The sequence below is a fragment of the Ochotona princeps genome, chromosome 3 (assembly GCF_030435755.1).
Source record: "Ochotona princeps isolate mOchPri1 chromosome 3, mOchPri1.hap1, whole genome shotgun sequence".
Taxonomy (NCBI): Eukaryota; Metazoa; Chordata; class Mammalia; order Lagomorpha; family Ochotonidae; genus Ochotona; species Ochotona princeps.
Genome location: NC_080834.1, coordinates 85,422,643 through 85,438,481, shown reverse-complemented (window position 1 = coordinate 85,438,481; position 15,839 = coordinate 85,422,643). Strand labels below are relative to the sequence as shown.

At 39.5% G+C, this 15,839-nt stretch overlaps 1 protein-coding gene across 1 annotated transcript in view; it reads left to right on the top strand.

Moving 5' to 3' along the window:
* The first annotated feature begins 685 nt into the window (after positions 1 to 685).
* Positions 686 to 15,839, top strand: part of GPR156 (G protein-coupled receptor 156) — a 74,578-nt gene continuing 59,424 nt past the window's right edge. The window contains exons 1-2 of the mRNA XM_058661292.1: positions 686 to 1,097; positions 1,316 to 1,452. Of these exons, the coding sequence (XP_058517275.1) occupies positions 1,002 to 1,097; positions 1,316 to 1,452 (233 nt within the window). The 5' untranslated portion in view covers positions 686 to 1,001. The remainder of the gene's footprint in view (positions 1,098 to 1,315; positions 1,453 to 15,839) is intronic.

The following is a 15,839-nucleotide window of genomic DNA, read 5'->3' as shown; positions in this document are numbered from 1 at the left end:
CAAAAAGTTCCTTGACAGCCTGTGTTATGAAAAAACTATGTATGATATTCAAAATATTTTGTACCAAAATAAACTCATATTTTAATTCAACTTTTTGAAGTGCCCCATATATAATTAAAATGTAGCTATATACAGGTAAAAATATATGAAATATTTTTAGACCTCTGTGATACATTGTGTTATGGGTGGTGTGTGTGTAACCAGTTTCTTTTTTTTTTAAATTTTATTATTTATTATTTTTACTTCATTAATTACATTGTATTATGTGACACAGTTACATAGGTACTTGGGTTCTCCCCACCCCTCCCCAAACCCTCCCACCATGGTGGATTCCTCCACCTTGTTGCATAACCACAGCTCAAGTTCAGTTGAGATTCCCCCATTGCAAGCATATACCAAACATAGAGTCCAGCATCTTATTGTCCAGTCAAGTTCAATGGCTTCTTAGGTATATCCTTTCTGGTCTGAAGACAGAGCCAGCAGAGTATCATCCCAGTCAATTGAAAGCTCCAACATACCATCAACAAAAATTTACATCATTATGGAATTAATTGACATAGTAATGAGTAACCAATATGTTAAAAGTAAATGCGAGTTCCCAGCCGCCTTCTGTGACCACCTCACCTACACTTCAATTTTAGTTTATACCAGTTTCTTTCCTTCTTCAGGGCTCAGGAGCAGTGACTGCCCTCTGGTGGCAAGCCAGAATCGTCTCTGTGTGGAACAGATGGTTGCCAAGTGGTCCCTTTCTTGATTTCCCTGGCAGCAGGGGACCAGTTAGATAATGTCTGATGTTGGAGGGCCTCTAATGCTGGAACTTCATGAAATAACCCTTCACTTACACATGGATGGGATTTTCATCCCAGATTCTGAGCCAGAAACCGGCTCCAAAATGGGGTCTCTGAAGAAAAGACTTGATCTGCTGTTGTGTTTGAGTTCGAGAGAAGCAGCATCCCTCCTAAGACTGTGAGGAAGTACACACCACAGCAGCGAATGGTGACATGGAGTCTGAAATCAACTGCTCTGACTTGTGTGACAGTTTTCCTGGCCAGCAGTTGGAGAGGAGACCCCTCCACGATCTCTGTGGGACGACAATTGTAAGTGAGATGCCATGAGCTAGCAGGACTGCTCTGACAGTCCTGTTGTTGGTGTTGGTCGTGTTGTCGTTGAGGGTGGCAGTAGAGGGATGGAGAAAGGAAAAGGAGCCACACATGCAGGACATATTATTTCCCAGCTTTGATGATGATGGGGTAGCCCATGGTTGACCTATGGAGATGCTGCCTTCCTAACCATGTTCCCTTGATTCTGTCCTCAGACATCTACGCACCCTAGCAGTAGGAGCAGCCCTTCATTATCTCCCGTCCTCTTGGGTATTGTTTGGACTTTTCTCAGCTGTGGCCTTCTTCTGGTGCTCTTTTTTCTCGCCTTCACCATTCGCTGCAGGAACAACAGGTAAGCAGCCCCAGGTCCAGTTTCATATCTCCCACAGGTGGATAGCCAGGAGCAGCAAAGCTTGTTTCACCCTCTCAGGCACCAACTCTGCCTGAAATTGTCCTGACCTGGCAGTACAGATTCCCTCTAGAGGAGACAGGTTCATTGTAGTATTGTACTAGCTCCCACAAGCCAAGAGAAGGAGGAGTCTGTCCCCATAGAAGATGAGATGTTTGTGTTTATTCTTAACACAGATACAAAAAGAGACCATATGGAGGAAAGAACCAGTATGGGCGGGTTAAGGATTCTGTACAAACCCTGCTACCCAGCTGCTCTGCTAGACAGTTCCGGCTGCCTGTGAATTCACTAGCTAATCGGGAAAAGTATCTCTCAAGGCTGATGGCAGAAGCAAAGTGATGACTTCATTAGAAAGGACTTGCAAGGCCTTGCTGTTGCTGATACTGGAGCCTTCCCTCAGGGTCACCATGTCTCTCCCACAAAGGCACTGCTTGCCTTCCTCCTGCTCAGCTGTCCACCACTGGCTCCTAAGAGGCCCTTATACAGCCCTCACCACTGGCCCCCAGCCCACCTTTGCATCACCCGCTTCAGAATCCAACAACTCCCTGTGCTAGGCTCCGTGGTCTGTCCGTTTGGCAAAGGATCAGCCAACTGTAATTGTCTGTCAGGCATTCTGGAATTTTAGGCACAGAGGATGGGGGATTGTTAAGCAACAGAGACTTGGCTGGCAGGGTCAACCTTAGTATTACATCAGCACTTGGCACCCTGACCTGAGTACACCCTCAGGCTGTCCCAGTCACTTTTCATTTGGTTCCTCAAACACACCAAGCTAATGCCCGTCTCAAGGCTTTGTACTCCTGTCTCCTACCCTTCCCTTTGCCTGACAGTCTTTCCCACATCGTTCCGTGATTGGTTCCTCCTCATCTTCTAAGTCTTGGTACCCTTGTCACCTCTTCTGCCAAGACTCCCCCTTAACTATCTATCGAGAGTCTCTACCCAATGGTCTCATTTCATATCCCATGACCTTTTTTTGTCTTCTTGATACTGGCTACAAAAGGTCGTACTTGTATTTTAATTGGGATAGTCATTGTATTAGTATTCTAGTTACAAAGTTAAGAATGTTTTGAGTGTTATGGCCCCATCATAGTTTTTTTCTGTAATCGTTAGTTTTATATACAGTTTTGGAGCATGCAAGATTTGTCAAGAATTATGTATCTATTCAAAGAGGAATAGCTGTAAACAGCATTAAAGTAGAAACACCTATATTTCTTTCATTCTCTTAAAGATTTTTCAGCTTGTATTGCTTGCAGTTTGGAGCATGACTTGGCATAAAGAGTGAAGTAATAAGATCTGTGAGTGAAAACACGTTTTGCAATTAAGTAGCTTACAAGGTCAAACAAGGAAAGATGAAACAACCCGCTTTACTGAACAATCATACTTGTTCAAAGGTACAGCAAGTATCCCAATCAGATGCTTATTTCATTTCAGTTCTGTGGTCTCTAAATATGTGACTCTGTATGAACATGTGAGTGTGGATGCCAGATGAATAACAATATTTTACTAGCATAACAATGCTTACACTCAGTTGCAGATGTTGCATTTTTATCAGAATTTTTAAAATGTAGTTTCTCAAGAAAAATCCATAGACACAGAAAACTTGAAAAACACTCAACAATCTTGACCTAATTTAGATTTATAAAATCCACCACTCAACAGCATCATGCACATTTTTCTCAAATCCATGTAGGACATTTACCAAGACAGATCACATTCTAGGCCATAGGAAAAAAAATCTTATTAAATTTGAAAGGGTACAAGTCATGCAAAGTATGTTTTCTGAACACAATAGAATTAAATTAAAAATCAATTACAGAAAAGTCTCTGAAAAATTCTAATCATAAACAGAACACTTCAAAATAATTTACAATCAAACAATAAAGCAAAGGGCTGGCATTGTGGTGCAGTGGTTTAAGCCATTGTTTGCCAAGGAGTGCTGGTTTAGGTCTTGGGGTGCTGTGTTTCCAATCCAGCTTCCTGCTAATGTGCCTGGGAAGGCAGTGGATGATGGCTAAAGTCCCCAGGTATGTGCCACCCTTGCAGGAGACCTGGCTTCAGCCTAGTCCAGCCCTGGCTGTTGAAATCATTTGGGGAGTGAATGAAAAATCTCAGTTTCTGTCTCTCTTTCTCTCTCTCTCTTTCCCTCTTCTCGCCTCACTCCGTCTTCCTCTCTTTCTCTTCTTTCTTTCTCCCCTCTGTGTTCTACCTTTCAAATAAATAAAATCTTAAGTGACAAATCAAAAGGTACTAGAAAAGTCTTTTGAACTGAATGAAAATAAGCATTTAACACATCAAATGGGGGGAGAGGGAATTTAGAGCACTAAGTTCCATTCTGGGGGGAAAATGGTTCCATATTAATGACTCCAGCTTCTACTTCATGAAAGGAAAAAAAATTCATCAAATGAGTCCTTCACATAAGTAGAAGAAAAGAAATGATGATGATCAGAGTGAAAATAAGTTAAATAAAAAAAAATAGAAGAATAGTAGAAAAAAAAAGTCAGTGAGCCCAAAAGCTGTCTATGAATGTAATGAAATTGACCAATCTTATGACAAAAGGTTCAGGAAAAATGAGAGAGACACACTTACAAGAATAACGAATAAGAGAAATCGCTGTAGATTCTATAGCTGTTAGGAGGATAATAAGGTCGAATTGTGATGAATTATGGTAGGAATCCTTTAAAGTATTTTGCAACAATTCCCATTTCCTGGCAGTCATGCTCTCATGAAATCTTTTCTCCTTGAGCATGAATTAGATTCACTGATTCTCCTTTTCATTCTATATCACTTCTGGTGTTAAAGTACACAAAAAAATGACGGGCTTGCATTCTGGACTCTCACTCTTCATTTGTTCACCCTGAGGAAAGCTAGTCGTCATGGTGTGGCTGCCTTGTGGAAAGGCATTGATATTTCTAGTTGGCATCTAGCAATTGCCTTGGACTTACTGACAACCATGTTAGTGAATTTCAAACATATACCATCTGATGCCTGCTATCAGCCATGTAAATGAGCTTGTTAAAAGAACTCTTCTGTCACTCCTTAGAGGAAGATAACCATGGCCACACCTTGACTGCATTCTTCTGTGAGACTCTGAACCTGAGGCACCCAGTTGAGTTGTGCTTGTATTGTGATGTAAATATTATCAGGTCAACTCAAACTCTTCTTTAAAGCTGAAAATAAGAATGTACTCCCTAATTCAGTATTACCCTGAGTTCCCAACCTAAGGAAGACATTAGAAGAAGGAATGTGAATGTAGAGGGGGTGGGTGGAGGGGAGGGAGGAATATACTAGAAAAGCAATGACCATAGATCAGAAATTCTACATGAAAATTTTAAAGCTTAATTATAAAAAACTTTAAAAAGGATAATGTCATGATGAAACGGAGTTTATTCTAGGAATGCAGTGGTTTAACATCCAAAGGTCAGTTGACCTAATTTAGCTAATTTACTAACTTTAGAAAGCCACATATGAACATCTCAATAAATATAGAGAAGCATCTGACGATTTTTTAAAGATTATTTATTTTTATTTTTCATGATACAGTTCCTTAGGATCATTTTTCCCTTTCACCCTCCCCTCCCTCATCTGCTATTTTCTCTTATGTTGTAACAATAGTTTACTCTCTACAACAGTCACAGGTTCATTATTCTGCACTTGAATGTGTATCCTAACCTTGTAGGTATAGAGAATGATATAAAGTCCGGAATTCTAGTGTCAAGATCTATTTAACAATTTCATTGGTAGTACATCTTTTATTCAGAAATAGACATGTATCTCCACTTCATGGTATACTTGTCTCCATTATACAGATCCTCTAGATAAATACACACACACACACACACACGTGCACATATAAATACATGCCTAATAGTGTATCTATTAAATATAAGTATTTTGCAGAAAGATCACCTTATATCAAAGAGAATGTATGATATTTGTCCTTTTGGGATTGGCTTGTTTCACTGAGCATAGTAATGGTCTCTAGTTGGGATCATTTTGTTGCAAATGGTAGAATTTTATTCTTTTTAATTGCTGAGTAGTACTCCATGGAGTAGATGTACCACAGTTTTCTTATCCATTCCTCTTCCAAATGGGCATCTGAGTTGTTTCCATGTCTTTGTTATTGTAGGCTGTTCTGTTGTAAATGTAGGATTGCAGGTTACTTCCTCATATGTAGACTTAATTTCCTTTGGATATATTTCCATAGGTGGGATAGCTGGGTCACATGGCAGATAAATTTATTTTACTTGAAAGTCAAAATTACATAGACAGAGAGGGACAGACAGAAAGTTTTTACATCCATTGGGCTACTCCCCAGATCGTCACAATGGCCAGAGCTGGCCAGTCTGAAGCTGGGAGCCAGGAGCTTCTTCCAAGTCTCCCATGCAGGTGCAGGAGCCCAAGAATTTGAGCCATCGTCCACTACCTTCCCAGGCCATAAGGGGAGCTGGATCGGAAGTGGAACAGCTGGGATTAGAACCAGAACAGCCGGGATTAGAACCGACACCTGCATAGGATGCCAATACTGCAGGTGGAAGAATAGGCTGTTATGCCCCTGTGACAGCACCCACATTTGATAGATTTCAGCATCATTATCAATAAAGTCACAACAAAGTAGAAATAGAAGAAAACCTCCTCAACCTGATACAGTGCACATATGAAAAACCTGCAGCTAACATTATTTTTGGTAATAAAAGGCTGAATGTTTTACTATTGAAGTTAGAAGCAGGACAATTGTTTTCACTACTGTACTTCAACACTGGAGTTTTTAGCCACTGTAATAATACATGAAAAAGATGTAATAAAACACGATTACTTTTTTTTTATTAATTATTTTGCATTATGTGACAGTTTCATAGGCTCTGGGAATCCCCCCACCCCTTCACAAGCCCCTCCCCCCTGGTGGATTCCTCCACCTTGATGCAGTATTACAGTTCAAATTCAATCAAGACTCTTTCCTTGCAAACGTATACCAAGCATAGAATCAAGCTACTTATTGTCCAGATGGGTTGAACAGTTTCTTGGGGAGACCATTTCTGGTCTGAAGTTAGAGCTGGTAGAATATCATCCCAGTCAATTAAGAGTCCCAATGTAACATCAACAGCAATTTGCAACATTATGGAATTGACATGGTTTTGAGTAACCAGTAAAAACATGATTACTTTTAAAATTGAAGAAATAAATATCTATACCTCAGGTGCTTGACCACCTATATAGAAAATTCAGTGTCATCTGTTTCTAAAAAGCTGTTAGAATTAATAAATGCATTTATCAAATTTCTAGAAACAGGAACAGTGTACAAAACTTGGTTGTAAGAGTAAGCGCTTGATGCTGTGGGTAAGCTGTTGCTTGAGATACATACATCCCATATCAGAGTGCTTGGCCTTACATCTCAGCTCTGTTTTTAGTTCTAGTTCCAGCTTCCTGCTAGTGCACACCTTAGAAGGCAGCAGGTGATGGCTCAGGGATTTGATCCCTGCCACCCATGTGGGGATTCAGATTAGGTTATTTGTTCCTGGATTCAGTCATGGATTTAACCATGGTTGTGTCATTTAGGGAGTAAAACAGAGCATGGAAGATCTCTCTTTGTCTTTCTCTTTCTGCCTTTCGAATAAATAAAAATGAATAAATAGTTGTATTTTTATATGCTGACTATAGACAACTGAAAAGTAAAATTGAGAACAACCATTTAGGATATTATCAATAAATATGAAATAGTCAGGAGTACATATAACAAATAATATGAAATACCTGAACACTGAAAGCTATAGAATTTTGTTGAGAGAAATTAAAGAAAGCCTAAATAAATGAATAGGTACTGTGATCATGGATTAAAGACTCAGTTTTGTTAAGAGCTCAGCTCCTCTCTAGGTGATCTGCAGTTATAACTGCAGCTGTCATTACGTTTTCTTATTCACACATATCAAAAAAAGATTCTAAAGTTCATATGAAAGTATAAAGCATTTAGAAAGTCAAGACAGTTTTAAAGCTGAATAAAGTTGAGGGCTTGGTAGAATGGTGTCCAGACTTCATAATAACACTAGAGTAATGGAAACACTTTGGTATTGGGTAAAGATAAAATATACTTCAAAAGACAGAATGAATTCCAGAAATAAACCCACAAATGCATTAGCAACCAATTTGCAGCACAAGTGCAGATGCAATTCAGTAGAAAAGGGGAATTTTTTTAGCATACGGTGCTGGGAGAATTGACTATCCATTTACAAAAATGAACTTTGCTCTATTTATTACATCATATTCAGAAATTAGCAGATCCCAGGTAATACACTTGTATCCAGAAAATGAGAGTACTTCAAGAGTTCGTGGAAACGTGAATTAAAAGAAATATTTATTTTGGTGCAAATTTTTAAAATTCATGCACATGGGAGGTCTTGAAAAAGTTCATAACTTACATTTTATGAAAAAATATACATTTCAAAATTTTGAACACTAAAACCTTTTAGTTTCGTTTTTTTGTGAACATTTTGAAGTACTCATATATGAAGAAATCTGAAAACTAATTGATAATAAAAAGCTACTCATTTTTAAAGATTTATTTATTTTTATTGGAAAGGCAGATATACAGAGAGGAGGAGAGACAGAAAAGATGATCTTCCATCTGATGGTTCACTGCCTAAGCAGCCACAACGGCTGGAGTTGAGCCAATCCGAAGCCAGCAGGTAGGAGCCAGGAGCTCTTCCAGGTCTCCCACTCGGGTGCAGGTCCCAAGGCTTTGGGCCTTCCTCGACTGCTTTCCCAGGCCACAAGCAGGGAGCTGAATGGGAAGTGAGGCTGCCAGGATTAGAACCAGTGCCCATATGGGATCCCGGGGCCTGTTCAAGGTGAGGACTCTAACCACTACGGTATTGCACTGGGCCTGCAGAATGAGACTTAAACAGGCATTTCACCAAAAAAAAAAAAAAAAAAAAAAAGTTGATGGCAAGTAAAGATATGAATATATTTAACTCTATTAGTTATTATAGAAATGCAAATTAAAATGACAATAAATTATCACTGCCTGGTAAAATGACTAAAATTTTTTAAAAGTTTAAAAGGCTAAATCAAGCATTTGCTTATTTTATTGGTGGTAATATAGTACAACCACTGTGGAAAATTCTCTGGCATTTTATTTAAAAATTCAACACAGACCTTCCCTATGATCCAATAGTACCCTATTGTGCTGTTAGGCGTTTGGGTTTTTTTTTTTTTTCCTCAAGATAAGTGAAACTATATGAGGATTCTTGGAAATTTTCATGGGAAATACTACCTTTCAGTTGCATTCTTCCACAAATGTTTTAAAGTACCCACCAATGTCTGCACAGAAGTGTACACCATTAACAGCTTTATTTGGAATAGCCTAAAATTGAAAATAGCACCAATATCCACCAACAGTGAGAGAGTAGATAAATTATACATATGCATATAGCAGAATAGTGCATAGCAATCGAAACAATAATTTGTTGATACTTGGAACAACATGGATAAATTTCAAAATAATTAAGCTGAAGGAAAGAAACAGAAAAATTTACAAGCTGTGTAATTCAATCATAGAAAATTCTAGAAATTGAAACAATTGTGTTGTTAGCTAGTCTGTAGTTACAAAGAGCAGAGTAATGATTGCCTGCAGGTGAATAGGGTTAATGAAGAGGAGTAGGAAGAGAAAGTTACGAAGAGACATGTGAAGGGATGAATATGTTCATTCATAGTAGTTGTGATTTACATATTTTTACCTCTCATAGTTAAAGGTAGCATTCCCATAATAATCCCCAGTTTGGGAATTTTACTTTCTGGGAAATCAAGAATTTTGAGTAATATAAATTGTATAGTGTATGAGCTTTTACTTTACATATGGATTAACAAGTTAGCTTAGTACTGTATCGTGGATATTAGCAAAGATCTAATAGTCTTGACGCAGAAACAAAGTACTTAATTATGGCAAGAGCAGTAGTCAGAACTTTAGGTTGGGTTTGTGCTGGTTCTCCACCCCTGCCCTACTGTGTCCCTTGAGGATAATGAATGGATGTTTTTGCACACGCAGTGGTCTGCCATTCAGGGGCAGAGGAGCCTTGATCCTGGAAGTTTGTCTATTTTCAGAGTGAGTTATAACAAGCCTGTTCCTTGTGTGGTAGTAGATTTTACCTGATCCCTCAAGGTACTCAGTGCAAGCGTAAACCTAACAAATGGCTGGATAGAGAGCAGTTAAGGTCTTGCCTCTTGGTGTACCCAGCAAAAATGTACAGTGTTGCTCGGGGCTGCATCCCCCAACACTGAGAACTGTACACAGAGGCACCTGCCACCTGTACTCGAACCCTGGCCCGGAGTGGCAGGCAGAGATTCAGACACTGGCGAGTGACTGAATTCTGTCCATTCCTAAGGTCATCTCACTTGGTTATCACTTCCTTCCTGGTTAAGGTCGTTGTACAGGTCCTCTGGCTGCGTCTGAAAGAGTTGCCTTACATATTGTAATGTCCACCTGCTGTGTTCATTTTCTCCACCTTCAGAAAATCTGACATACTGCATGAGTCCTGGTTCTCAAGCCTGTTATTTCCATTCCCTTTTGAGAATCTCTCATCGGTCTTTATTATTATAAAAGTCCTCCAGATCTCTATGCTTTCAAAGAGCACTGCACTCCTTTTTTTCTTTTCATTGTTTCATGATCACCCTTTTCACACAACTGAAGTTTATTCAGCAATATTAATAACTATGTACTAAGCTGACTGTGTACTGTGCTCAGGATACTGTATTAAATAGAATTTCAAGGATTTCTAGCAACTTCAAATGCATCACCTTAGAGGGAAAGCAGGAATGAGTCAAAAGAGTACATCTTGTTTTGTTTTGTTTTGTTTTGTTTTGTTTTGTTTGTTTTGTTTTGTTTTGTTTTGTTTTGTTTTGTTTTAAAGTAGCTTTTCAAGCACTGATGCCTTTCTGCAGGAGTGGGAGCTGTGCACCTTTCATGTTAATTGCTTCAGATCTGTCCTTCATTGTGGTTTGCATACTTGGAGATGAAGGAGAGCAGTACTGATCTTTTTGGTCATGAGACAGTTTTTACTTTATATTTTCTGACAAGCATTTTTGGAATCTTCTCTAATGACTATTGGCCAAGAAGGAAAAAGAGGACCCAGTTAGACCCTGAATAAAACACCTGCTCTATAGCTCCGCATAGGGTAGTGTTGCAAGTCCAAGGACTAGATGAAGCCCAGCATCCAGGATCCTGCATAGCCTTGTCCAAAAAGGAAGCTAAAGTTCAAAACACAAAAAATAGACTTGGTCATCAATTGTAGATATTGGGCGTGGAGCCAAAAGTAGATAGTAGTATATCATGATGTCAAAACTGATGGGATAGGGCCTGGCACGGTAGCTCAGTTGGCTAATACCTTGCATACAAGCACTAGCATCCCATGTAGGAGGATCCTCTCAAGCTCCCTGCTTGTGGCCTAGGAAAGCATTGGAGACTGATTAAAGTCCTTCAGACTTTGCTCCCATGTGGGAGACCTAGAAGAGGCTCCTGACTCCAGATCAGCTCGCTCTGGCTGTTGCAGTCATTGGTAGTGAACCAGTAGATGGAAGATCTTTTTCTTTCACTGTAAATCAGCCTTTCCAACAAAAATAAGAATAAATCTTTAAAGAAAAAAACTATTGGCATGGTAGCATAAATGGGAAATGAAGTTTAATACAGAAGTGAGAGTGGTAAGTCTGGGACTGTGAACAAGGATGAAGTCTTTCTTGGGTGCTAACTGTGGAGTAGAATGTGGGTGAGTCAGTGGCAGTTGTGAGGCAGGGTAAGAGTTAACCCAGAGACTTAGTATGAGGCTATGGTCCATGATGCAGTCAGGTCTCCATCAACATCAGCCCTCGACGAAGTGTCTACATCCTCCTAGTGCACCTACTGTTACAGACTTGGCTAGCATTGCCCCATCACAGCTGATTGGCAACTACTGGATTGCAAGGAGAGCAGGCTCTGTCTCCCTCATCAATCACCAACAACTTGAATTTACTCATCTTTGTGTCTTATTTGTGCTTAAACTACACTGTTTCCTGAATGAACGTATTAACTGGACTAAAATATAGTAGGCTATGATGATAAAGTTTATATCCTTAGAAGACACACGTTCTTTAACCTATTAAACACAGTATCAACTTTACATAAAATTGTGTCCTAAGTAAGTAGTTGCTTTCCATTATTCCTTCTCTCAGACTGAGTTCCTTGCTTCAGCCTGGCCCAGTCCCAGCCATTGGAGGCATTTGGGGAGTCGATCAGCAGGTGAGAGAGTTCTCTCTTTCTCTCAAACAAATAATTTTTAAATATGCATTGAATCGACCAGCAATGTATCAAATAGTAGGCTAGGTACCAGGCAAAAATCACTTGCTTCATGAACCTAGCTTTCCTAGTGAATAAGCAGACAATAAATTAAATATTATAAAATACATTAAATGATAGTGAGCAGAAAAACAAGCAAAATAGGAAATCCATTCTTAGTAGAAGAAAATGGGATAATAACTAGTATTTTAGATTGTCTGGCAGAAGGCTTCACTAAGAGGATAACATTTAATAATAGAATTGAAAGTCATTAAAAAAAACAAAGCACTGAAACCATTTGGTCTCTGAGACAAATGGTCTCTCTATTCCTATTCCAGATAGAGGGAATAGAAAATGCAAGAGCACTGAGGTAGGAATATACCTAGTGTTCAAGGAAAAGCAGACCAGGAGCTGGGTAAATGAGGCAGAGGGTAGGAGAGGAGGTGGGAAATTATAGAAGATCTTGTAGGTCAATGTGAAGCCTTTAGCTTTCACTCTGAGTGTATGGAAGCCGTTGTGGGGTTTTGAAGCTGATGAATGACACAATTTGATTTACTTTATCAAAAAATTTGGCTGCTGTATTGAGAATAGACTTAACATTTATCTTCTTTTAAAGATTTATTTATTTATTTATTTATTTATTTATTTATTTATTTATTTATTTATGTGGGAGGCAGAGTTGCACAGAAAGAGAGAGAGAGAGAGAGAGAGAGAGAGATTTACATCTGCTGACTCACTCCTCAAGCGGCCACAATAGCCAGGGATGTGCTAGGATAAAGTCAGGAGCCAGGAGCTTCCTCCAGTTTTGCATGTGGATGCAGAGTTCCAAGGACTCGGGGCCATCTTAGGTTGGTTTTTAGGTGCATCAACAGGGAGCTAGATTATAGGTGGACTAGCTGGGAGTTGAGTTGGTGCCGGTGCAGCAGGTGGGCTCTTAACCCACAGCTCTGGCCCCAAGTACAGACTTTTACCATTTAAAAGAGATACTTGTACCTCTATCTTGAACAAAATCAGGCTCCTTGGGTACCCCTCCTTGTCTTTTTCTTTTTTTAAAGGAATCCCAGTGCTTGTGCGGTGATGATTTAGCCACTGAGCCATCTATCGTGCCAGACCCTCCTTGGGCACATTAATGCAAGGACATGAAAGGCCAAATGTGAGACTTGAAAAAACTCAAGTGTTTGGGGGAGTCCTTCTTGGTTCCCTTCTGCTCATATCGGCTGGGTGAGCAGCAACTCCGTCTCTTGCAAGGCTGGGGTTCATAGGCTGAGCGCTATGTACATGGACGTGGCCTTTGCTCTACACACCTTGCTGCAGCAATACCTTAAGGTTGGCAGTACACCAGAGAATATGTGTCAAGGGCCAGAGCCCTTCTTTATCCAAGCCACGAGAGGTGAGAGTCTCAAAGTAGTAAGTCTACTTCCAGGGACACTTCTTGTACACACTGGGGAAAGCCTAGGTTACAGAACAAACATGGGTGCTAAAAAGAAATTCTGAAAGGACTATCATATATCACCTACCAAAAACTGGTGAGGAAGAAAGTAAGTTACTTAAAGGTAGTGCAATTTTATGTATAAATAATTCAAAAAAGTGTTCATTTAAGTTATTAGAATGAATAAGTGACAAGGTTATAATAGTAGTGTACAACCTGAGAGGCATCAGGTGATACCCCAAGTAGCTGGGTCACTGTGACCAATGTGGGGGACTGCGACTGAGTGCCCTGTATTGTGTGTGTGTGTGTGTGTGTGTGTGTGTGTCCATCTGTCTGTATGTATCTCTGCCTTTCCATAAGATAAATAAATAAAAACATTTTAAAGTAAATAATTGTAATAATAGTAGTAAGTGGCAAGGGACTCTGGGCATCTGGCAGTGGCAGCTTAGAGTTTAGATGCTGCTGAATCTCCACATGAAAATAGTGCAAACAGATAGGAAAGACAAGAGCATCAGGGGCAGAAATACAAAGCACAGTGATAGGAAACCTTGATGACATGATGTTCCTCTGGGGACAGACCACCTGTGGCCACAGAACTGTGCCATGCGTGTCAGTGAGACAGAAAGGCAGAGACGTCCAACAGATCTAAGGACAGAGAACCAAAATAGCCAGAGATGTTCAATGGAAATTTTGAGTGGGGTAATTTGATCCGAATCTATTAGCAGATCTGATATTGTGTAGATGTCATTTCTCCCCAGACTGATGTATGGATTCAATAAAATTGCAGTAGAAATTCCAGCTTGGGCTGTGTGTGTGTAAGAGAGAGAGAGCGAGAGAGAAAGAGAAAGAGAGAGAGAGAGAGAGAGAGAGAACCAACAAGTTGTTTCTCAGAATTATCTGGAATTTCAGGGGCGGGGGGAGAAATAGACTGAAGGGGAAAAAAGATTTTCTCTTAGGTATCAAGACATATTACAAAGCTAGTAATTAAGCCATACTGAATATGCTACTGGGATGCAAATAAACAGTACATTGGCCAATTGGCTATCCACACAAGGAAAAAAATGCAATAGAGCAATTCCAGCTGAACTATAAAAAGGTGAAATAATAAAGCTTCCTAAAATACCAGTGGAGAATGTCTTTCTAATCCTGGGACAAGAAAGCAACCAAACAAAACAGAAAAGGCATTATTATTTTTTAAAATTTATTTAATTTTATTGTAAAGTCAGATATATACATATAAAGGAGAGGAGATAGAGAGTGGAAGATCTTCTGTTCGTTGATTCACTCCCCAAGTGACCACAACAGCTGGAACTGCACCAATCTGAAGCCAGGAGTCCGGAGTCTCTTCCCAGTCTCCCACATGTGTGCAGGGTCCCAAGGTTTTGGGCCGTCTTTGACTGCTTTCCCAGGTCACAAGCAGGGAGCTGAATGGTAAGTGGGGCAGCCGGAATTAGAACCGGTGCCCATGTGAAATACCGGCGTGTGCAAAGTGAGGTCTTTAGCCGTTAGGCTATTGTACCGGACCTAAAAGGCATTATTCTTGAAGGACAAGATTGTGCTTCATTAAAATCAAGAAATTCCATTTAATAAAGACTCCTGTAGGAGAGGGAAAAGGCAGAGTATATGTTGGAAAAATAAATTCACAGTGTGTATGTCTTCATAGAATTTTCATCCAGAATAAAGACTGATGAATCAACAAGAAAAACACAAGACAAAATTTTTAGCTTCATTAATGGGTAACTAACCTCATTAATCATCAGAGAAGAACAAACAAAAGACACAATGAGATAACGCAGGATTTGCCTGAATGTCTACAATAAAAATAGACTAATAAAACTGAGTTTGGGAAAGATGAGGAGCAGTGGGAATACAGGAATACACAAGGATCCACTTTATCAAACTATGTAGCAATTTTTACTGAAGTTCACCATAATTCATATCTTATGTCCCAATAAGTCCAACAAAGTTGCAAATACATGGAATCACTTGTTGGTATTCAAAGGAGAGTGCTTCCAGGATACCTCATGCTCAAATGTGAGCGCTCAAGGGCCTTATGCAAAATTACATAGGATTTACATATAACTATGCATATAAAAGTTAAGCACACCCTCCTGTATACTTTCAATCAACTCTAGATTACTAATACTTAATATAATGTATGTGAAATTCAAATAATTGCTACACTCCATCGTCTGAGGATGAATGATCAAAAAAGCAGTACATGTTCATACAGGCAATTTTTCTCAAATATTTTCTAACTGGAATTGGTTGAATCCACAGATGCAGAATCTTCGGATATAAAAGGCCAACAGCATTTATCATAATACATATACTAGAGTATACTAAGCAGCACTGTTTGTAATAGGCCCAAATTGGAAATTGCTCGAATGTCCATTAGCTGTTACTGTCTGAATACATCTCAATGAGTGGATCCCATACAGCAATGAGAATAAACGGTGAGCAGCTGCATGCCACAGTAGGGAACACTCTCACAAAAAGATTGTTGAGGACAAGAAGCTAATACAAAGATAATGACTTACATGATTCTATTTACATGAAGCACAAAAACAGGCAAAGCCAATCTAGGATGTCACAAGTCAGAGTAGTAGC